At 51.1% G+C, this 24,272-nt stretch overlaps 1 protein-coding gene across 1 annotated transcript in view; it reads right to left on the bottom strand.

The window, feature by feature from the left end:
- The window catches only part of KCNIP1 (potassium voltage-gated channel interacting protein 1), a 339,780-nt gene extending 321,531 nt beyond the window's left edge, over nt 1–18,249 (bottom strand). Inside the window, exon 1 of the mRNA XM_059417343.1 lies at nt 17,950–18,249. Within this exon, the coding sequence (XP_059273326.1) occupies nt 17,950–18,037 (88 nt within the window). The 5' untranslated portion in view covers nt 18,038–18,249. The remainder of the gene's footprint in view (nt 1–17,949) is intronic.
- Nucleotides 18,250–24,272: the final 6,023 nt, after the last annotated feature.

The raw sequence follows: 24,272 nt of genomic DNA, 5'->3' as shown, positions 1-24,272 counted from the left end.
TTTTTTAATTTTCAAAGATTTTATTTATTTATTTGACAGAGAGAGAGAAAGAGAGAGATGACAAGTAGGCATAGAGGCAGGCAGAGAGAGAAGGTGAAGCAGGCTCCCTGCTGAGCAGACAGCCTGATCCCAGGACCCTGAGATGGTGACCTGAGCCTAAGGCAGAGGCTTAAGCCCCCCAGCCACCCAGGCACCCGAATCTTCTGAGTCTTAAGGAAACCTCAGTTAGTGACATTGTACTAGGGTAATGGTACTAACCATTAGACATTGCCTTTGGGGGAAATTAAGCAAAGGGTACAACAGGATCTCTCTATGTTATTGCTTACAACTCCATGGGAATCTGCAAGTACCTCAAAAATGTAAGTTAATTTAAATAATAATAAGAAAAAGAGTCCCTACTATAAGTCTCACTGAAAGGGACTTCTTGGCATATGGTTTCCATATACCTGCATTTGGGGCTAAAATACACAGGAACTCAGAATATCCAAACAGCCCCTGCTAGGGGAATGGCCATGTGGCTCTAGAAGAATGCCCAGCACCACTGACCTATGCATTATTGGTGATGACCTCCATTGGCTTGGGGCAAATGTCCTCCTCCTGGCCTCTATCTGCCTGTGGCTCACAGAACTCCACGGACAGGATGAGCATGAAATAATGAGCATTGAAGCATGAGAAGTTAGACACTGAGGAAAAATGTTTTTTGAAATAATGGCTGCCCAGGAGCAGAAAGCCCTCATTAGTTCCTAATAAATCATTGCTAATGAGCATCTCATGTTTCCACCATTTTTGTTTTTCATCTCATGGTGACTCACACTTGGAGAGATGCACCTGGCTTGCTCTCTGGTGTCCCTCCCCTGGAACTCAGCCCACACCTCAGGGCATGGGGAGGGTAAATATCAATCAGACCCAGTGCCTGCCTTTAAGGAGCTTTCCATTCTTGCCACTCTTCCTACCCCCTCCCGCACCATTATCAAGGGCCTCCTTCTTCACAGTGAAGAGCCCGACTTACACAAATTCAAAATGGCGCCATAGGAAATATTAATAAAACCTTTTTGTGACTTCTTGAAATGATTCCAGCCTCACCCCATCAACAATTTACGCAAAATTTCTCCTAATTTTAAAACTCCTTTCTCAAGGGAGTGGACTATAAACTGCGTTCATTCTATTGCTAATTGACAAGACAGGCTGGTGCCTAAAAGTATCTCCTCTTTCGAATTAGAATTGTATTTAGGGAATTTTGAATTATGCGAAATATTGGGGAATATACTGTTTGCACAAAGGCTGCCTACCCTGTACCCCATCAGGGGCTGCCTTTTCACATGGTGGGGTTGGGAGTGGGGAGGGAAAGATGAAAGCAAGATCAGTAGGACAGGGAGAAATCACCCCAGTCTAGCCAAGAGGTTCTCAGAGAGGAAGTTTGCAAGGTCAGAACTGTTCATAATAATATCAAGATGCTCAGCTTCTTTCTAGATTTCCATAACTCTCTCTTCCCACTCACATAAAGCAGATGATCCTCTGTCAGCTTCCTGAATGGTCTGAGAGATGGGGAAGGGCTGGATATAGCTGCAAAGTCTACAACTTCCAGCGGATTGGGGGACCAAATGGGGGGTTCATCCAAAGGCTCGCACCTCCTCCCTCAGTTGCAGCGTCTTTAATCTCCCATAATCTCCATCCTCCCACACTGAGCGCCCTCTTTTCTGATATCCATAAATTAAATACAGAGGCTTCCTAAGTACAGGTAACTGCAAGACGCACCTTCTCTCCCCACTCCCAGGGAGACGGTCGTGAGGGTCTGAGCCCTCCTGTGTCAGTTCCGGAGCCCCTGCTAGTGGACTTCTCTTTGATTCCTCCTATTCCGGTATGAACTCCTGTTTTCTGAAGGTCAGTGGTTCTTTAAGATCCTCTCATGCTGGGTGTTTGGGGCTGGGGCGGGGGGCGGGGGGGGGGGGGGGGGGATGAGGGGGGGGGGGGGAGGCTCCCTCAGGGAAGTGCCTGACTCTGGATTTCAGCTCAGGTTGTGATCTGGGGCCCTGGGATGGAGCCCTGTGTTGGCTCAGTGCTCAGCAGGGAGTCAGCCTGAGGATTCTCTCTGCCTCTGCCTCTCCCCTGCACTCCTGCTCTCAAAGATAAATAAATCTTTATTTATTTGTTTATTTATTTATTTATTTTTAAGATTTTTCCAGTGCTTCCCCACTATCCTCCTTACAACAGTTGTCTTTAGTGACAATCTACATTAACATCCTTTTGATGAGTTACTCATTGTACTGGGAGGCAGCCACTTCCTTGGGGGTATGCGCAGCAAAGGCCTCCCTGTACGAGAACATGTCATCCCTACTAGTGGGAACTGCTGACATGTGTTGAGCACCTGTCCGCCAGGCTCTGGGCTGCACTTCTATGTGCACAGCTCATTTTACCCTAACAGTACCCTTTAGGTTATTATTGCTGTCTTCACTGCCTAAATGAGGCAACTGAGGCACAGGGGAGGGACTTAACTTGCCGCAGATAGGAAGTTAGTCAAATGCAGAGCTGGGATTCAGACCTGGACAGCCTGACTTCCGACCTTTCTCTCAAAGTTCTGTGATTCCTGCTCCACAGTCTCTGCTCTGTTCCAAAATGGAAAATGCAGAGCAGAGAGCACAGTCAGGACTGGAAATCTATTGGATGCTTCCAGATAACCTTCCCATGGAGCCACCGGGCTTTCTGTTGGTTCCCCAGAGCCACATCTCTGAAGAGTGAACAAAGGGAGGTCAAGGTCCAAACCTATGTATCCAACAAAGCCCTGCCAAGATTCACACATGGGCACTATTAAGGCAGACAGGGGCCCAGCAGTCAATACAAAACTTGACGCCATTGCTGCCCAGCCCCCAGCCCATCAAACACAGGGCAGGAACCAGGCATGCCCAGGCCACAGCAGTCCCTGAACTGGTCACTCTATTAAGAAGCAGAAAGGAAGAGAGGCTGGTCTGACATGACTCCTTCTCAAGGACCCCATTCTTTTCCCAGTGATCCCTGTTTTCTTTTCCACTTGTTCCCAAACCATTGGCCTAATAGTCCACTCGACCACTCTAGAATTTATTCAGGAGGTGACAAGCATGCTTATTTATGCATAACTTTACAGTCTTGTCTTACTATCATTCATAAAGATCAGGCCATGTGACTCTTCTTGGTATTTAAGTAATTATTCTGTGACTCTGTTGGCCACTCAAGTAATCATACTCTTAGAAACGTCTTATAGACACATGTATTTAAAGACTGTTTGATAATGCCCTCCATTGAAATTCCCTGATCCAAAGTCAGAACTTCTTTGAGTTGAAGCAGCCCTGGTCCTCTGAACTCCTGACCTCATGTGAGCCTCTTAGCCTTCCTGGGTCATCACTCCCAGTCCTCAGATCCCACTCCTCGTGGCGGGGGATGGGAACAAACTCAGAAAGAGGAGCGTGCTGCTTGGCTCTCCATCAGATTACATGCCCCGAGCAGACTCAGACCTCAGCGAGTTTCACCCTCAGAACATGCTTGTTCTTGCGTTTTTGGGAAGTAAGTTTTCGCTTCGTGTGACCTTATTCTCATGGCTCTGAGTTACATGTTTTATTTGGTTTTGGAGAGGGAACCTGTAGGGAAGAAAGCTGAGAAAAGTGAGATTGCTGGAACCTTGCTGGCCTGGGACCTCAGGCAGTTTCTTTAATCTCCCCGAGTCTCAGTTTCCTCAATTGGAAAACAAGCCTGACATCGTTCGTTTGACAGATTATTTGTGATGGACACATAAAAGATGTCCCACGGATGCTCACTCTCTCTTTGAGCAAACTTGGCTCTTTCCTCTGATTATACAGATTCTTCTCTGTGTAAGCCCTGAGAACTTTCTACCGTTTCCTTTCCTTACTAGCGACTTCCCACTTCTCTTTCTCATGAGTATTGCCGAGGACCACCTTGCTTCTCTGGCCCTCCCAATCCATTTCTATGTCTACTCCATTTTAAACATTCCAGCCACCAACAGACTCCCTGTCTCTTGAATATACTTGTATAAACCTAGTTCCTGAGGAAAAGCAATGTCTACATACAGGGGCCACATCCCTGGGCGGCCATATCTTCGCCTGGCTGAACCAACGAGGGGCCACGGACCAGTTTCCATGAAAGTCCTCTTCTTGGGAGAACCATCATCATTGACAACAATAGATCTGGCTGGAATAATCCTCCAAGTGTGAGGCAGGCAAATCCCTTGGCCCAGAAATCAGGCTTAATTGGAAATTAAATTGCATTTCCATGCCAGTTACAGGACGCCTATATCCACAGCTAATTTATCAAGGTGATGCCTCATCTCCAGGAAGCCCAGGGGAATAGAGCAGCTGCATCAGCAAAATTACATCTCGTATCAGATGAGAAGGACTTTCTTAAAAGTGCAACCTGAGCCCTTTGAGTTCCTCATCTGGGGTTTTGTGCACTGATTGGCTGCCTCCTTGATGCAGGACGCTGTGCCAAGACTTGGAGGTACGGATGCCAGTGGGAACTGTACTGTGTTCTGGCAGCTCCAGGCCAGAGGCAGAGAAAGAATCACACAAGCAAAAGATTTCCAAACCCCAGCAGTTAACCAAGGGCCGAGTTGCCTTGGGAGGTAGAAGGTATCATGGATAATATCACTGTTCAGAATCTGATTTCTATATTTAACACTAGTATTAAGAGTTCACTTTGCTCAAGGATGTGCCAGACTCTTCACCAAGCCCTTTGCACACATTTATTTCATTCTCCAGGCAACTGTAGGACAGAAATACACTATGATTTTCATTATCCTCCTTTTACCAACAAAAAAACCTGAGACCTAGAAAGTAAGCAACTTGCTTCAGGTCACTGCTGCCTTATTAGCAGAACTGGGATTTAAACTCAGGTTATTGGGGCGGCTGGGTGGCTCAGTAGTTAATCGTCTGCTTTTGGCTCTGGTCGTGATCCTGGGGTCCTGGAATCTAGCCCCGCGTTGGGCTCCCTGCTGGGGGTGGGGGATGGGAAGTCTGTTGTTTCTCCCTCTTCCATTCCCCCTGCTTGTGTTCCCTCTCTCCCTGTGTCTTTCTCTGTCAAATAAAAAGAAAAAAAAATCTTAGAAAAATAAACTTAGCTTATTTCAAAGCAGAGCCTATATCTTTAACATAACATTATATTGCTCCTTTATTTCCTCCCACTTTTAGTTTTAAAATTGTCCACTATATAAGTGTTGCAAAATTAGTACAAGGAGCATGAACTTGGTTCACAAACTGTTGTCAATATTTTGCTGTATTTGTATTCCTTCTCTTTTTTCTGTCTGTCTCTCTGTATGTGTGTGTGTGTATGTGTTTGTTTTTCTGAATCATTGGAGAGGCATCTGGGTGGCTCAGCGGGTTAAGCATGTGCTTTTGGCTCAGGTCATGATCCCAGGGTCCTCGATCCCAGGATCGAGTCCCACATCCGGCTCCTTTCTCAGCAGGGAGCCTGCTTCTCCCTGCCTCTGCTCCTCTCCCTTGCTCCTGCTCTCTCTCAAATAAGAAAGTAAATAAATAATCTTTAAAAAAATGAATCATTGCAGAGTTAGGTTGAGGGACATAAAACACAAGTCTGGTTTGGAAACCATGTGGGAGCTGGTCTGGCTGGAGGAGAACGCGGATGGAGGTGGAGGGCCAGGAGCAGCAGCAAGTGCATTGAGGCCATGGCCCCGAGAGCCAGGCCGAGAAGTCCAGGGCGTGCTCCAGCATGGATAGGAAGGCTGCGTGTCGAGGTAGGGAAAGCACGGCTGTCACTGGAGTTCTCCAGAAGTAAAAACCTACAGATGCATATTCAGCGAATGATTTCTTTACAGTCTGATTAAATATACATGCTTGTTGGAGACAATGTGGATGATAGAGATAAGCATCAAGAAGAACTTGAAAACATAGCCTTTAAGTACAGCTGAAACCCATGCTAATACTTCAGTGTATTTCTTTTCTATTTCACTTTTCTGTACGCATATCTATTTACAGATTGGACCCTCATTGCACATACAGTTTTGTATCCTGATTTTTTTTTTACCTAATATTAAGAGTATTGCTGCTTATTTTTAAATAGTGCTCAAAATAATTTTTCAAAGACTTAATATTGCTTTATCAGATAGATGAGCAGGAATGTTTTTAATCTACTCTTTGGACTAGAGTCTAGCTGGTCTCTGATGGCTCATTATTACAATGTAATAGCCATGATGAGCACCCCTGCCTACCAGTCTCCGTGCACATCTCTGATCACCTGCTTTGAACAGGTTTCGAGATGTCGGCTCCCAGGTGGAAGAACTGGATGGACCCTGTCTCTGTCTTCCCGTGGTGTGGAGGGGCAGGAGAGGCGAAACAGAGGATGTGCAGGCTGCAGGCTCAGTAGCAAAGCAGCTGGGATAGGGTGACGGTATGGACTTCAGGGACAGTGCTGAGAGTGGGAAGACAGTGGAAGGATGAATGCCGGCCAGAAATGATCAACAGTGAGTGAGATAACTTCAGGATGTGAGACTGGGGACATAGAGAAACAGAGAGAAGGTGAGAGAGAGGCCTGCTTTGCTTCTATAAGGATGGAGTAGAGGCAGAGGAAGACATTCATATAGAAGGGTTTATGATCTGTCCTCCCTCCCTTCCTTCCTCCTTTCCTTCCTTTTTTTGTTTTCTTCTTCCATCCTTTGAGCCCCTGCTTTGCACCAGGCCTTGTGCTGGGTGCCGGGCATTCTTAAATAACTAAGATAGGGTCCCTGTGCTCCATGAGCTCATGGTTCAGCTGGGGACTCTCCTGCAGGCCTGGAATTTAAGAGACAAGCCAGGGCACAGGAGAGAGACTCAGAAGGCCATGCCAGAGAAGAAGACCCAAGGTCAAGAGAAGAAGGCACAGGGTCACAGCCGGAGAGATGTTCTGTCTCAGCCGAAGTCACTGACTGTGGGGACTTGAAGAGCAAGAGCCGTCTGCTGGCCGGTCACACCTCTGCAGGGCTCTGGCTTTCTCTTCATCCTGGTGCCTCCACCTGCCAGTCCCCAAACTCTACCTCAAGGTACCTATGTCAAGGGTGTTTCTTGATCTGGCCTCAGTTTCCCCATCCGGACACGGAAGAGGTTGAGGGTGGAGTGTTAGGAGGAGTCTCATGCTGGTCACTTGCCTAGTGGTCTTGACTTCCTTTCTCATGCTGGCCACCATCAGGCTCTCAGCAGCTCGTGGGGAGCGTGTCAAAGTCTAAGTTACGATGCGCGGGTCCTGGTTAGCACTGGGGACTCCCATGCCTGCCTTCTATGCCACAGTGCCCAGTGCGACAGGCCAGCAGGCCGTGGCAGTTTCTCTCTAGTTTCTGGCCTTCAGATCACCAAATATTGCTAAATGTCCCGCCCGAGCCCATGTGCACTGAAGCTTTGAGACTTGGGGCCCAGGGTAGAAGCGTTCTTAGGACAGTCTGACCCAGGCCACAAGAGATGTTGTAACACTCAGGTTTTAGGCTTATAAAGCTACAGTTTCGTTTCCATACTTCCTATTTCTCACCAGGCGGAGACTGTTCACTGTGATGGGCAGGGACTGGGGAACGACCGGACTGAATGGGTTCCCTTCCTTCCTTCCTTCCTTCCTTTCTATTTTATTAATTTATTTGAGACAGAGATCATGGGAGAGAGAGAGCACACAAGCGGGGGGTAGGGGCAAGGGAGAGGGAGAAGGGGAGAAGCAGACTCCCAGCTGAGCAGAGACGATGATGACCTAAGCTGAAGGCAGATGCTTAACCGACTGAGTCACCGCCGGTGCCCCGCGGACTGAATGGGTTTTGAAGGCTGTAGATGCTAAGCCCATTCTCGAATGGAATGATAAACTTCCTGTCCCATCTGCCTCGAATAAGGCTCTCTGCCACTGATAGTCTGCTTCTAGACAGGGAGAGGGAAGGTGAAGAGAGTGCTGGAGGAGTCTTGGGCACTCTTCTGGCCCACATGATGATTTCAGTCAACCAGCCATTTTCTGAGACCCATGAGGTTTGACTAGTATACAGAGGGGAGGAGTCAAAACCCGAGTTTTTATAAACAACAATAACACATAAAAATAAACATTTGTTGAGCTCTTTATATGACATAGCATTACACGGAACCCTTAAATGCATTGCTTTAATAAACCTGCAAGACTGATATTATTGTGTCCACATTCCAGCAGAAAGCAAGATTCAAAGAAGTGATGGGACTTCCAAAGGTCAAACAGCTTCCAGAGGGTAATGGTTGGCTTTGGAGTCTAATGACCTCCCAAAATCATGATCCCAGAGGGTCCTGGATCCCCAAGGGCTGGAGCATGAGCAGGGGAGCCAGCTGTGTCTGCAGCCCCCAGAAGTATTTGCCCAGGAATGGTCACTGCACACACTCACAGAGGAGCCTCCCAGCTGAATGGAGCAGAGGGCAGAATGGAGAATAACGCTAGTCCTTTCCCCGTGGCAACACTACCCTCTTTCCATGGGAAGAATAAATCAAAGATTAACTAAAGGGCCCATAGCTGCAGTGATGGGAAGGGGCAGCTCTCGGGATCGGGGCTAAGGAGCCAGACAGATGGCTCTTCACGTCTTATCACAGGATCGCTGGTGGCTTTGCTAAAGGTAAGTATGGATGGACAGACAGACATCTGGAGGTGGAGTAGAGAACCAGGACCTTTAACAGGAAGGTAGAGCAGAGGAAAGGGAAGAGGATTCGGAGGCCCAGATTCAAGGCCAGTTTAGCAGCCTGCTTGCCGGGTGGGCTTTCCCAGGCCTCGGGCTTCTCACCTGCCTTGAGGACCCCTCAGCCTCCACTGAGTCCTGCTATGTCCCAGGCCCTGCACCGACTGCTGGGAAAGTGGTGATGGCCAGAACAGTCCCTGCCCTCACGGAACTGAGCTCTTTGTGGGCAAGCCAGACCGGAAACAGGTGACTCAGTGGGTAATGTCATTGCATAAACAGAAAGTGCTCTGGGGAAAACAAGGCAGCATTAATAGAAAGTGCCTGATGTGTGTGAGGGTGTTGGGGCAGGGGGATGAGGACGTGGGGGCTGTGCAGGAGGGGAGGTGCCCGACAGATCCAGGTGAGCTCTGACACAGTGTCCAGGGGAGGTCCCCGAAACTGCGAGGCTCCAGAGGTGGAGGGCATTGCACCAACCGGAGGAACATTCGGGCCCGGCGGCTGGGGTGCAGTGCAGGGAGGAGACCGGAGGTGAAGGATATGAATGCAGAGGGCAGATCTAGCAAGGTCTGGAGGCCCCCAGGAAAAGTCTGCATTGGACCCCTGTGACAAGGGGACCCCATTGACACCCCAGTGTCAAGAAACCACTGGAGGCAGCATTGTGAACGAAGGGATAATGAGATCCCTTTTGTATTCTCAGAATATGGGAATGGATGAATAGCAGTGGATGAACGGGTAAACCAAACGATGGTCTGTGCCGCAGGGAATATTATTCAGCCTTCAAAAGGAAGGACATTCTGACACATACATGGTTAAGACTTGAGTGAAAGAAGCCAGACACAAAAGGACACCTACTTCATGATTCCATGACACCTGGCACCTAGAGCAGACAGATCTGTACAGCTAGAAAGGAGAGTGGTGGTTGCTGGGGCTGGGGGACACAAGAATGGAGGGCTAGCATTTACTGAGGGCACAGCTTCAGTTTGCCGTGCTGAGAAGTTCTGGAAAGGGAAGGAAGGCACGGTTGAGCAGGAGGGCAAATGCGCTTACTGACACTGAGCTATGCACTTGAGAATAGTAAACATGGTAAATAGTATGTTAAGAATATTTACTACAATAAAAATTATGAAGAAGGATGCTGGGCGGAGAATTGTCTCTGAGGGTGTGTTACTTCCCGAGGGTGGTCATAGCTCCATACCGTGGACTGGGTGGCTTCCCAGAAACTTACTTATTTTTTTGTGGTTCTGGAGGCTGGAAGTCCCAGATCAAAGTGCTGGCACGTTGAGACCTCTCTCCTCTGCAGGCAGAGGACCCCTGGGACCCCACGTGGCCCTTTCCCTGTGGATGCCTTTCTTCCTATAAGGACACCAGTGCTATCTGATCACAGCCCCAACCCTATGAGCTCATTTAACCTTAATTACCTTTTTTAAGGTGCTATCTCCAAATAGAAGCACATAGGGGTGAGGGCTCCAACAAATGAATTGGGGGAGGTGGCACTGTTCTGTCCATACCGGGAGGTGTTGGCGCCAAGGGATTCGACCGAGATGAATTCGACCGAGTCCTCTAGGACTGCATGGAGACTTGAGTCCCCGTTTGGCTCTGTGACCCTGGGAAGTTATTCGCCTCTCCCAGCCTCAGGTGGGAATAGTGAGAGTATGGGACTTTCAGGGGAAAGGCTGGACTGAATGTAGGGACCCTCAGAAAGCCCCAGCAAATAAAGAGCTCTCAAGGGACCGTGGCAAAAAATCTTCTTTGCACGTGCCTGTTGAGTCTGGAATCACAGGCTGCTGTCTCTGGGCTTGGGAGGCATGGACAGGGTTAACTGGCACAAGGAGGCCAGCGCCTTCCCCGTCCAGGGTGCCTCCCATGTCCCAGGCTCTGAGTGACAGCCGCTTCCCAGTGATGCTCGCAGATAGTGAGCGCCAAGCCCGGGCTTGGCTCTGCCTGCCGAAGTGTAGATGGTTTGAAAAATGCCACCCAGACTGGCCCAGGGTTAATCAAAAGATTATAGAAAGAAAATTAGAGTAGGCTAACCCCAGCCTCGCAGACACAAGCATCAGAATCACATCTCCCTTCCTATCTCCCTCCCAGTTCTCTGTCTCTGTGTCCAGCCCACCTCCTTCCAGCACGAAGTGGAGGCCGGCCAGGCTGCCGTTATGGAGGGAAGGCTGGAACGGTGCTGTTTCCATTCTTTCCTGTCCTTGCAGGCTGGGCTGTCCAGCCAGTTCTCCCCTATGTTCTGTTGTTTGGCTGGAAAAGATGGCCTGTGGTAAGGGTTTGTGGTGTGGATGGGGCCTTGGGTCTCAGGGGCATTCTCCGAATTGGGATGCTTGAGTCAGAACAGAGGGCTGGACGCCGTGATTTCTGAAAGAGCCTGCCTCTCCTCTCGGACCAACTGGCTTTGTCGGCTTTGCTTTCCTACCCAGGATCTGAGTTTTGTTAGGAATGGAGGGCGTGAAATGTGGGAGCCAAAGCTGGAACGTGGAGACAGACAGCCTGACTTCCACTTCTGGCTCTGTCCCCTGCTCGCTGTGTGACTCAGAGCCAGGCCCTTCCGTCTCCGAAGCTCCAAATTTCTCCTCCACACGCAGGGCGACTCGAGTACCGCACCTTCTGGTGCTCCCGCACACGCACCGAGCTTAGGGTGCTGCCGTGAGGGGTGTTGCAATTATGGGTAGCGGATGTTAAAACTCTAAAACTGAGTGGGACCTTCAACATCAGCACCTCCCTCATTTTAGAGTTGTAGAAACTGAGGCCCAGAGAAGGAAGCCGCCCGCTCAGTGAGCAACCGTGAAGATTTGGATTCGAACTCAGGTTTGGCGCCAAAGTGGCTTCAACCAGAGAGGACCAGGTTAGCTTTGTGCTGATGGCCTTCCTGCCAAGGCCTCACCCCAATAGGAGAAAGGCTTTCTTCTGCCTCCAGACTGGGGATCTGTGAGGAATATGGGGAAGGTGGTCACTGGTGGGGGTAACACCTTCTCTCATATCTTTCCCTGGGGTCCTCACCTCCTTTCCTTCCTGTTGGCCCCGGGGAGCTCTGCTATCCCATCTTCTGTTTCCTCTCTCCTCCCTAACCCTCTGCCCTTCCGTGGGATCCTCAGAGCCTAGGTCCTTCCTCTTGCCTTCCTGGTTGGGGTGCAGATAGACACCAAGGGGACACTGGTCAGCCATGGTGGACAGGCCCTGCAGGTTTGCTGTTGAGGGGCCAATCGTGCAAAGCATTAGAAAACTGGAATGGAAGAGGGGCCAAGTGGCCCCAAAGAAGGACAGCCATGGCAGGTGGCAGGAGGCTGCAGTGGGACTATGGGAGACCCCAGAGAGCACCTGGCCAGTGAAATGGGTGGGGGAGTGATGTGTGTGGCATAGGGAGGCAAGGATGGGAGACAGGTAGGCTGGGATGAGGGCCAGTGGGTGTGCGGTGAGCCCAGGTGAGCTTGGTCCTCACTCCAGCGGGTGCTGGCTTCGACTGGAGAGGCAAGAGTAGACCAGAACCCTCAGTGACTTAACTTTCTGCCTATGACCAGGCCAAGCACTCAGAGCTTCCTGGACACAACCAGGGAGTAGGGCTGTCCTAGCATGACCCAGTGCTGGCCTATGCTGCCAGGGCAGTGAGCTCGCTGGGACTCAGGGTGGTGGGCAAGTGCACACAAGCGGAGCTGCTCATGGAACAAGTGGCTCCTCCTTTTGGCAGAGGGCTCTGTCACATCTCATAGGCCCCAAGGTTCCTAGGGTCAAGGCTATTGCTTTCCCAGAGAATTCTAATAAAAAGTCAGTCTCTCAATTCCGAGGTGTCTGGTGCCTAAAATGTTGTGTATTTCCACACTGACATGATGACCCCTCACATTTGCCCTGTAAGAAGGGAGAGTGGTGGGGAGGGTCCCTTATGGACTTGAAGCCCATTCAATGTCTGGCAGGTATCTTGGGCCCAGCGTACCTATCTGAGGGGTGGCAGTGATTTTGGAAGAGCGTGTATGTGGTTGTCTTGCTGACCTTGGCCTGCAGAATGTTCTGTTCCCCATAAAGCTCCTTCCTTAACCCAGGCCATGCCGCATTAAGGAATTTGTCCAACTCTTTGTAAGACCGGTGGCTTCTGTAAAAAACCCCAGCTGGCATCACGGTTCTTGACAAACCCACCTACAAAATTATGGGAATCATTTCCATACATTTCCCATAAACTGCATGGGAAACTGGGGCACTCTTTTGCCAGTGACAAGGTGGGGACCAATCCCCTCAGAGGTGTCTTCTCTAGCCCCATGGAGTAGAAGAGAGACAGTGCCTCATCCTGGCCCCAGTAGGACTTGGGTTTCGATCCCTACTCTGCCACTTATTGCCAGCTGGACCACCTGGTCAGTTTCCTTACCCGGTAAAATGGTGGTTGCAACCCCTCCTCCCAAGGTCAGGACTGGGCCAAGATAGGAGAGGTGCCGAGGGCACAGCTCGGTAGGGAGGAACTCACCACTAGCCCTACTAGCCACAGTCTGTCACGCCTGTCATCCTCACTGAGTTATAATCCAATGTTTGCACTGGGTTTATTATTACCTCCAATTAAAGGAATGAGCCTCGGCTTGGGGTGGTGGTGGTGTGTGTGTGTGTACTTCACCCAAGCTCACACAGCTGTTAGATGACAGAGCTGAGACTCAAGCTGGGCCTGCCTGAAGGCAGAGCCAAGTTCAAGGTCAGTTCCTCCAGAAAAGGAAGCAAGAGGAACAGCATATCTGTGACAGGTCTGAAGCACACAGAGAAACCACGGGCCAGGGTGGGAGAGGGGAGTTCGGGCTCCAGGGCATTGTCCTTGAGATAAATCTTACAAGGTCAGCCCTTCCACCCTCTCCCCACCCTGCAGCTGTGCGGGTGGCCTGGACAACTGGAAGCTCTCTGGGATTGAATTCTTCCCTCCTGCTGGCTTTGGCTTTGCCATCTGTGTCTGGGGTGACAGATGGGTTCGCAAAGTGCGGAAGGAGATGGGTTGAAACCTCCCCACCCAGAGTGGGGCTTGCACCACTTGGGTTCCCACCCACGGTCCCAGGGTCTCTGGGAAGTGGCTGGGGAGCTGGCTGTGTAGGAAGAGAACCAGGCAGGTTCCCAGACCCTGGGGTTAACCAACCGTCTAAGCCAGGAGCTGGGCTGCTAAGTAAGTTAAAAAGCCAGAGAAGGCCTGGCTCTGGGAGTCATGCTCTTTACTCCTAATAAGGGAACTGGGAATGGGAAAGGGCTCGGAGGGCGATCTCAGCACTAGGTGGGACCTTAGGAAAGCAAGTTCTAGAGAGGGGAGTAGAATATTCTAGATCGACCACTCTCAGAGTCTGTGCCAGCTGGGAAGAAACCAGGGTTAGTGAGGTGGAGCGCCAGCCCTGAGGTGCTCGCAGTGCTGGGGATCAGCTGATAACTGCAATCCCATCAGTGAACACTTCCTGGGAATTTAGTATTTCCAGAGCTTTAGAGCCACACTCTTGTTTAATCCTATAAGGAGGGCGTTGTGATCCCCATTTCTAGATTCGGTAACTGAGGCCAGAGAGGTGAGGGACCCTGCAGGAAACTTCCTGGCCTGTGTGCAATGGACCCGAGGATGCCCTAGTCTGGCAACTCCCTGTCCTTCCCAATGCATAAGTGGTTGACAAATTTGTTTTGTTTTGTTTTGTTTTAAAGCAAGAGAAACTCGTTCTTTAAGTTTTGAAGAAATTCAGGACGTAGAACAAGTCAGAGTCAAGCTGAAGGAGCAGGGATGGGCGTGCCAGATCTCCCCCACTCCACCTCCTTGGGGGATGATTACATGCCCTTCCGGAGACACCGAGAATGCTCAGGCATGGTTCTGAGCCACCTGTCTGGTGGGAGGCTCACTCTCTGGTCACAGATCAGGCCTTGCAGTGGACGGAGTTCAGAGAGCGTTTACCAAGCACCTCTGGGACACCTTACACAGTGCGTCCTGGAAATCCACACTCTACACGTCCTCTGAGGACCCCTGGCGGATGGACGTCTGTGCCCCAAGGGGCTACTTCAGTAACTTTATACTATCGGCAAAGCATCCACTCCAGGCCTGGCACTGGCCAGGTGTCTCTGGCCATAGTGACAAGGAAAAGCCCATGTGATCTCTGCCCTTAGAGACCTCAAGTGGGGTGGGGAAGATACCCTTTAGCAAACATTTTTAAAAGAAACATAGATTACAGATTGTGATCAGAGCTATAGAGGAAAAGCTCAAGGTCAAGGAGTTGTGTGAGCAGGAGAACTTGGTCAGTTCATCTCTGAAAAGGGCATTGGTGAGCCAAGTCTGAGCCACCTGCAGCATAGGCGAGAGGGGACGGCTACAATAGCGGGGACGTGGCCGTGGTCCGGGCATGGAAGGACAGGGAGGGGGGACTTGGGCTCTCCCGGTCCTCCGGGTATTCCCAAGGCAGGGAAGAAATAGCGAGTTGTCCGAGTAACAAGTAGGAGGTGCCTGGTCCTGTAGAATCTTTACATTCCTCAATTCGGAAAGCGACAAAGAAAAATCCGTTTAATGGTTGGATTATTGCAATTCGAGGCCCCTGTGCAATGAGTTATGAGTAAGTGAAGTCACAATTATACCCAGTGATCATTAAACTACTGCAATGTGTCGGTGAAGGATATAATCTAGTCACCAGGGCTGGCCTATGCATAAGAAAGACCTGCTTTGCTCCCCTGCTCCAGTCCTGGCCCTGCTCCCGTGGTCATTTATTTAACAAATATTTAACAAACACCTGGGTTGGCCAGAACACCAGTTCCCCAGCGCGTGCCTGGCACAGAGCCAGGGCTGTGTAAACACTCGGTGCTCCCTGCAGAGTGGAGAGACTCGATCCTGCCCTGGTGCCCACCGTGGGCCTCCTCCCTGAGCCCTGGCTATAGGAATCTCAATACGGATGCGGGTCGGAGAAAAGCCAGGTGGCCACCAGGTTCCCAGTGCTGGTCCCTGTGGAGCCTTTTCTGTGTCCCATGGGTCTTAGTCTCTGGGACTCTGAGTGGAGGGAGGGGGCCGTCCTGGCCTGCTGTCTGGCTTCTCCATGGACACTGACACTCGGATGCTGCTCCCCCTGCTTCCACCTGCCCAGTCCTACCCTCCTCCTCATCTCAGCTAATGCCACTTTCAGACGAACCTCTGGCTCTGGCCCCCAGGCCTGCCTCCATCTCTGCACGCTGCCTTGTGTCTGGTTTTCAGCCTGTACCTCACCAGGGTGTGCATGTCCTACTGGAGGACTTGTGTCATATTCTCCACGTGCCCAGTGTCCAGCAATTAGTGCGGCGCAGGGTAGGTGCTCAGTAAATAAATCTTCAGCCAATGGTTGTAGGCAAATATGCAAAAGACGGTATCTTCCTGTTCATTTATTCAAATAGCCACCTAGCCACTCTCTGTTACACACACACACACACACACACACACACACACACACCGCTCTCTGCACGTTCTCTCTCCCCCTGACTGATTCATTTGCTCATACTTAACTCTGTTGCTGTGATGTCTCCCCATCTGGAGCTGCCTGGAGAGCACAGATCCACCTGCAGCCAGCTACACTGAAGGACTTTGACTCTGCTCTTGCAGATGGCATGGCCTAGGCCACCCTCTCCAGACCCATGCCCCTCTCAGTCCCTGACAGCCCCCTCACATCCGGTCACTGCAATGCAGTCCATAGAGGGATCCTGTGTCTCAGCTTCCCTGGATCCTTGCAACCACACTGGAAGGTAAACAGGGTGCAAGTAATGGACCCATTTCACAGATGAAGAAACTAAGGCTCAGAGAGGCTGAGGCCTGCACAGGGAGCAAAGCCAGAGTTGAGATCTCAGCTTCCCAAGTGTGGGCCAAAGCTCTTTCTGCTAATCCTCTGGGAAGCAAAGGCTGAGATGGGGTGCTACCCCTCACCCCTCATTCCCTGAGATCCTGGAATCCGTGACATGGAGAAAGAATCCTGTTTGGAGGGATTGAATCGTGGGGAGAACTCTGGGGCATCCTCCAGTCCTGGCTCTCAGCTCCTCACCTCTGTCCATCCCACGTGGGCCCCAGGAAACCTGCCCGCAGCCTGACCCTCAGCCTTGGGCTGTTGGTCTCCCTGGGCATCCTGGAGGCACAGCACCCTATTTGAGAAATGTGGAGGCAGATCCGGGGTGATGATGGGGCCGAGGAAGGAGCTAGGCAGAACTCAGCACCCCTCCCCCTGACATTTGCAGTTCGGTTTGCTCCAGGCTGGATCTCCAGCGCAGGGAACACCTGGGCCGCGTCATCCCAGCTGGCCACACGCAGCCTTTATCTTCCCTCCTTGTCACTTAAAAAAATGCTAGTCAAGGTTTTGTGGCCCTCCCTCCTTCCCTGAACACTAGGCCTGCTGCTTCCAATGCATCTCCCCCAAAGACTCTTTCCTCCCGAAAGAGGGCATGAATATTTAAAGACTTTTCTTCAGCCAGTGAAACCACATCATGCTGCTACTCTCTCTTCAAATTTTATCTCCAAAAACTTTGCCAGAGTCTCCCTGAGGGCCTCGCCCTCCCTGGCACAGTGTAATGCGTTGGGGGGGGGGGGGGGGAATTGGTTCTGGAGACAGGAACGGCCCCAAGAAGTCAACCTCCCCTCCACGTCCTGGGGCTGACTTGTGTGCACGCAGTCCTAGGTCTGGTTCGCAACAACCCTTCCTGCTGCCTGGGAAGTTGAACCTACTGGCCCTCTGCTGCCCCAGTTCTTGGAGGAGCAGAGGAGACAGACATAGACAAAGGCAGAATCCGCAGAGGAGCAGGGGTCCCAGGGAGCAGAATGAGGACGAAAGCCCCAGAAATGCAGGACCCTGGAACCTGGCAAGAGAAAGTCTTTGGCGTATTGGCCCCCGGAGCTGACATGAATCCGGCGTTCACCCGTGCATGGCGGACTCCGGCCCCTCCGCCACCTCCTGCTGGCCTCCTCTAGCAGCTCGGTTCTGCAGAATTACTCACAGCCCACCGCATCAAATCTTTCTTTTATCAACAAGACACAACACTCCCTGGATAACTTCTTGAAACTCTGGTCACGCTAAGCAGCCTCCACTGCTCCGAGAAGGGTTCTGTCCCTCTGCCCGCCTGTAGCCAATCAGCCACACACCACCAAATCCATTTCCAAAGTTCCAGGCAATTATGGCCAGCTGAGCTCCCTGGCGTGGTGCCCACCCACCCAGAGCCAGGACCTAGGTTGTCAGCAACCCCAACTCCCAGCCACGCTAGTCCCCCCTGCTGTCCTCTGAGACCCCGGCACACCGGAACACCCACAGATGCCACCCTAAGGCGCTTGCCACCGTGGCTAGCCAGACCACATTAAGACAGAAAACGAGGGTCAAGGCCAGGCTCCCTACCTTTGCTGAGGGTCCCAGTGATGAGCTTAAAGATGGTCTGGGCAAATTTCACGAACCCAAGCTTGCATCTTTTGGAGCAGCCACTCATGATGGTGGAGGGAAGGTAGGCTCTGCTGTCAGCGCCCAGAAGGAAAAGCGCCCACCTTGCGTGGCCCTGGAACTTGGAGCCTGCCTAGGCAAACCCTGAGAGGCGATGGTCCCCCAGAAGCTCCGGGAACAGCACAGCTGCCTCTGCAGTGAGTCCGGCTTCTGCATCCAGAAAGCCTGCAGGGCACGATGTTTGCTCCCTTCCTCCCTCCCTCCCTCCACCCCCTCCTGCTGTCCACTCAAGTCCTCACCACGGAAGGACCTCAGGACGCTGGGGCTGGGACAGGGACGTCCTGCCAGGGCACAGGGCGCTCCGAGGGAACCAAGGAGGAGTGAGGCTGAGCAGAGCAGGGAGGGAGGAGCTGGCGTTCTCCCAGGCTTTGCTGACTGTCTTTCTTACATGGCAGTGGTAATGTAGCAATTAATACTCGAGTCAGAAGGGAGGGACTGCTACGCAAAAACACTCCGCTCAGCAGCCTCCTGCTCACTCTCCCGCTCTTTCCTTCCTGGTTAATCTAATAGATCAATTCTCCCTGCCCTGATCGGGATGTGGGAGAACTCCCCACAGAGCCAAAAGCCGCCGCTCAGCACTAGTGGAAAGTTTGTAGGCAGAAGCCCGGCGGCCTGGTTTCCGTCACGAAATTGGGCTGAGTAGGAGCCCCCGGGGGAGCTGGCCTGTGCAGCCCCCCGCCCCCCCCCCCACCACCGGGCACCAGCAGCAGGAGCTGCCTGCCTCTGTGGCTGGGAAGGGCAGTGCCTCCAACCACCTCCAACTTCAGGCACTCCGACTCAAAGTTGGCCAAGAGTCCGTGCACTCTCATCGGGCTAGGAGTGCGATTAGTCGCTTTCCTTGATGAAAGTATTCCTCAAAAATGCCAGAAGAGAATTCAATCTGATTACAGTACAATACTCCCAGAAGTAAACCTGCAAGGCGGTATGCAAATATGAAATGCATATGCAAATAAAAAGTCTGCTATGCAAATAGGCTTAATTAAAATATGTGGTTGCCATTCAGTACCACAGACTGTGTAGGTAGGAAGGGACCTCAGCAGACATCTCATCCCACTCCCTACACAGGGCATGAACTTTCCCCATGACATCCACACTGTTCCTTGGTGATTCAAAAGTTCCTCCGAGGGCCGTCAGCATCACCATGATGCGCTGTGGCCACACAAACAACAGGTATGGAAACCCCTGTCAGCTGAACTAAGCCAAACCCTTGGAAAGTCTTTCTTTTCCTTTCTTGCCTCCCTGGTTGATGTTTCTCTGGGATGTTTGAGAAGAACAGATTGCTTATGAGCCAGAGAATGGGCTACCCATTGACAAAATGCCAGATAAATGGAATTCATGCTCCACGCCCGGTGTCTTCCCCACGTTCCATGAGTCATATGGAAGTGAATCTTGAATCTCAGTGATCTCAGTGAATCCCAGCCCTTCGGGGATGGGGGTGGAGGGGTCACCATCAAATTTCAGCTCTAAGACTAGACTTCGGAGACAGCCCACAAGCACAGAGTAGCCTGACTCACCAGCATGACTCACAACGTATACAGAGAGAGGAGTCCTGACGGAAAGTATCCCATTGTGCTTGATGTCTTAGAGCTTGAATCGCCCAATTATTCACTCTCTTTTTTTCTTAAGGGATTGAAAGTTCCAGTTAAAAGGCACATAGTGTCTGGTAATGTTAATGGCATTTGGTCTTTGGTTCGTGTATTCATGTGAATATTTACCAAGCTCCTAAGATGTAGAAAACCCTGGGCCAGGCAAACTAGACACACAGGGTCAGTGCCTTCTCGACCTTACGGTAGAGTACATTCACCATCAGGCACCAAGCCCTGGTCAAGAATCCGTGTGTCCAGTGAACTTTGTTCACCTTGCTCCATCTTCATGGGATGGAGACACAGGGCAGTAGATGTGAAGAAAGGGAAGGAAAGTACTTGACCGTGGAACATGCCTGATGGGCAAGGAGCAAGGAGCAGCCCCACCAGGAGCCAAGGAGAAGGAGAGAGTTGAGAGAAAGACTGAGGGAGGCGGTGCCAGCCACCTGACCATTTGCCATGGACAGTGCTGCCCTTTGGACACCACAGGACAGAACTCTCAGCTGGACCCCGCTGCCTGTCTCTTCCGTCCTACACGTGGCACGGACCCGGAAGATCGAGAAGCCAGAAGAAACAATAGCTGTGACTTCAGTGGCATTCGCTGGTCCAGAACTTTGCCTTCTGCCTCAGACCTGGCCAGGAAACTGCAGGAGGAGGGGCTCCCAGAAGACTGTGGGCAGCATCTGTTTCAGGATGACAAGGAAAGTCCAGGGGGGTACTTGCATCTGGGCTCTAGCTCCGGAATCTGGAGTCCTGTCATTTGAAGCAGAGGAGAAGGAGACAGAGTACTGTGGTCTGGGGGAGCTGTCACATCCCAAGAATGAGTGTTCCGTCCCCGCTCCAGGCAAGTCAGGTAATGGTTTAGAGTATGGCCCTCTGCCCCAGGCATTCAACCACCTGCTTATTTACTCTGTGCATACAAATGTGGAAGACAGACTATCTGGGCCTCTGCTCCAGGCTCTGAGCAGACAGTGGCGAACAAAACAAAGTACCTGGGCTTACTGGGGTCACATTCCTGTTGTGGAAGGACAGATCGACAATGGGTCTACATACAGGACTGTGCTTTGAAGAAAGAGAGAGCTAAGTGGGTGGACAGGGATGGGAGCTCCTACAGTTAGAGTCACAGAGGAAAACTTGTTCCCATTAAATGATATTTAAGGGAGACCTGAACCAGCCACACAGCTGTGTGGGGGTAAAACCTGTTCCAACTGATGGAACAGCAAGTGCAAAGGCTGAAGAGAGGCCTGAGATGCTCAGGTCTGCAATCTAGCAGCTGCTGCAGACCCTCAGCTTTTCCTTCTGCAAAATGGGAATAAGAATCTTTACCTCATCAGGGGCGGCCTCGATGAAATTGGTATGCTAAATATAGTGCCTGGCATAGGTCACTCTGTGAATGCAAAGGTCAATATCACTGTCCAATTGCTGTCACTGTTTAGTGTCACCACTCCTGCCCCTGGATCCTAACACCACCCCATAAAAGTCAAGGCTGTGCTGGTAAACCATTGTGATTATGATCCTGGGGCCAGGCTTCCATTTTTAATCTCCCTTCGTCGTAACTCAAATACGAAGCATTTCAGACTCTCCTCCGATCCCAGCAAGGATCAAGAACTTGAACTCTCTGTGTTAGAGAAATGACTCAGGCCCAGAGAGGGATAGAAGCCCCCAAAATATCACACAGCAAAACCTCCAGAAATGTGGGCAAGGTGCGTACTGTGCCAAGAACATTCCCAGGAAGGGAAGGCCAGTTGTGTCAATGTTAAATTCATACCAGAAGAGTATGGGAGAAAAATCATTCTCTGCTCAAGGAACATGCTATTCTGCAAATAAGGACTAGGAAGGGACACACAGTAATGGAGCATTCAGGTGGCACCAGGGAAATTAGCTCATCCGCAGGTCTGTCATTAGTCAGCCTCCCTGTCACAGATGTGCCTTAGCCAAAGGAACTTGGGAAGGCTGCGTTATCACTCCGCCTGATACGGTTCGTAAGAATCTTCACATGGTACTTCTGGGGGGTGGGGCAGGAGGAGAAGCAGATGGGGGCTCCAGATGTCGTCTATGCCCACAAGAGTGTGCTGACTTCTCTGAGAGCAAGGCGAAGAGAGGACAGACATGTTGTCCTTTAGAAGGTTGAAAGGCTGGTGACATTGACAGCGAGATTTGCTGAGAGCCTTCTATGTGTAGGCAACGGCTCCAAGGACTTCCCTTCACATACGTAATCCTCACAACCCTACGAGGCAAGTATTATTATGCTACCCCTTCTACAGGTGAGGAAACAGGACCAGAGAGGGAAAGGGATTTGGTGATAGCCACACAGCTGTGGCAGAACTGGAGCCTAAGGCCATTTGACATTTGGCTCTAAATTTCATGGATATTTATTTCGTATCTCACCAGGCCTCCAGATGAAAGCAACTGGCAGTTTGAGCGAGATATATTTTGCCTTGATTTGAAAGAAACAAGCAGCTATCATAATCATAAACCCCCATCCTTGGACGCACCATGGAGTGAGTTGAGACCAACGTCCTTGGAAGGAATTTCTTCTGTGGCCATGGCTGTGGGGGTGGGGGTCGGAGTGGAGGCGGGGATGGCTAGGCACGGATGCAGCCTCGCTGTGGCCAGGAGACACAGCCACACCGGCTCTTTCGACAGTAAGACTTTCATATAAAGACTTGTTATATGCGTATGGAGGAACCACGAGGAGAAGGGGATGCTGAGGAACCACAGACGTGGTATCTGTAGGAAGCAGGGGCCAGCTCTAGCGCTGGGCAGGGGGCAGACAAGGAGAGGACTGGGATTCTCAGAACCTAGGAGCGTGGAGGAGGGGCTCCCTGAGTCTGAGACCCGGTCCTCCGAGGACAGGGTGCTGGCTGGCTGGTGCTGGTGTCTCTGAAGGAGAATATTCAGGTTGACTCTGGGAGTTTGAAAACTATGTATCGGAAACTAACCAACCGCTGTCATCGGAACCTGATGCCCTTGCTAGTTGCACTAGGGGTACACGTGGGAGCAGGAAGCTGCCGGGAGGGAAGATGGGCCACTCCTCCCTGGCCCCCTACTGGCAGAGCCGATCTTAGGGCTGCGGGCAAAGCAGAAATGTGGCTTACAGAGTCCCAACCCAGCAGCACCAAGCAAGGGCAGAGAAGGGAGCCCTTGAAGCTGGGGGCTTGTACTTTAATAACCAGCCAGGCCAGGTGTCTTCCCTTCCAAAGCTGTAGAATCCCACCTTGTGCTGGGTATTGGGGATACACCAGTAAATAAGATGGCATGCCTTCCCTAGTGGAAATTGCATTTTAGAGGTGGAATGGGATAAGTGTATTCAGACTATAAATAAGCAGACAAGTGTTTAAAGTAAAGATCCTCAGAGCACGCAAATACTTGAAACAAATAGTGACCGGTCAGTGTTTTCTAATCAGCAGAGCTCACGGAACGGCCCACGATAGAATAACCAGGAAGATGAAGAGGACAGGTTCCATGGGGGTCATGGTTGTTATAAAAATAATCATCATGACTTGTAGGTCTGTTATCAGATGCTGTGCTGGGGGTTGTGCTTGGATTACCTGGATCTTATAACAAACGCCTGAAGTCAGTATCACTTTCTACACCAATTTTACAGATGAGAAAGTGGGGGCTCTGTCAGATTTGGTGATTTGGCCTCAATGGAGAGGGTTGAGTCATTGGGGCTGGTGACTGATTGGGGGAAGTCTGGGGAACAGGAGGGCGTCAAAAGCAGTTTTGGAAACAAAACCAGGAAATGTATCTGATCTGGGGAGGGAGATGGTTACAGATTTCATATGCCTTGGGGAGAACCGCATCCAGCTGGTAGGCACAAACGAAGATGAGGAACTCAGGAGTGAGGTGGGGACTCTAGAATTCTCATAAATAAATGATTTTTTGTTACCGCTCAGGAAAAAAATATTAAATGCGGCCTCCCAACAGGCCAAACATATTAGCATTTAAATACAGGCTTACACAGGTGGGTAAAAAGACAATTTCCTAAGAATTAAATCAGATTTTATTTTTCCTCTAAGTCTCAGGAAAAAATTCCCTTCTGCAGAAGTGGGTCCTTAGAGAGGGATTTGCCTTTCTCTAGGGTCCTGGCAGCTCCATGATCTCAGTGGGACCCTGTGTCTTCTCCCTGCTGCAAATATGGGAAAATGAGGCCTAAGGGCTGATGGGAATTCATCAGCACCATTGGCTGGAAGTCTTCAGGCTCATTTGCATGGAGGTCAGGGCAGCTCGCGTTGGGGTCCAATGTCCTCTGCACTCAACTGCATCAGTGGGTTTGCAGGGCCTAGCAGTGGGCTGGAGGGACCACAATTTGGCGCAGGACTGGCAGGAAGCAGGGGTGAGCTGCTGCAGCTTCTCCCAGGCAAGAGGTGGGAAGAGACCAAGTTGGTCCTTGAAGCCTCCTCTTCTCCCTCTGTGTCCCCAACTGCTAACCCATTGTTGCCCATTGACACGTCCTGCCCATTGTTGCCTTCTCCTGCCCTGACAGCATTCTACACTTACAACTGGACTTGGTCCTGGACCACCACGGGGACTCCTTTATTTTGTAATCATGGAAAGAGCAGAATCAGTTGAAGCTGGACCCCAAAGGCCACAGCTGTGGGCTCCAGGTGCCCCCCCCCCCGACCACCAGAGAGCCCT

Source organism: Mustela nigripes, chromosome 12 (assembly GCF_022355385.1).
Source record: "Mustela nigripes isolate SB6536 chromosome 12, MUSNIG.SB6536, whole genome shotgun sequence".
Lineage (NCBI taxonomy): Eukaryota > Metazoa > Chordata > Mammalia > Carnivora > Mustelidae > Mustela > Mustela nigripes.
Note: the sequence above shows the minus strand (reverse complement) of the source record. Positions and strands in the feature narration are given on the sequence as shown.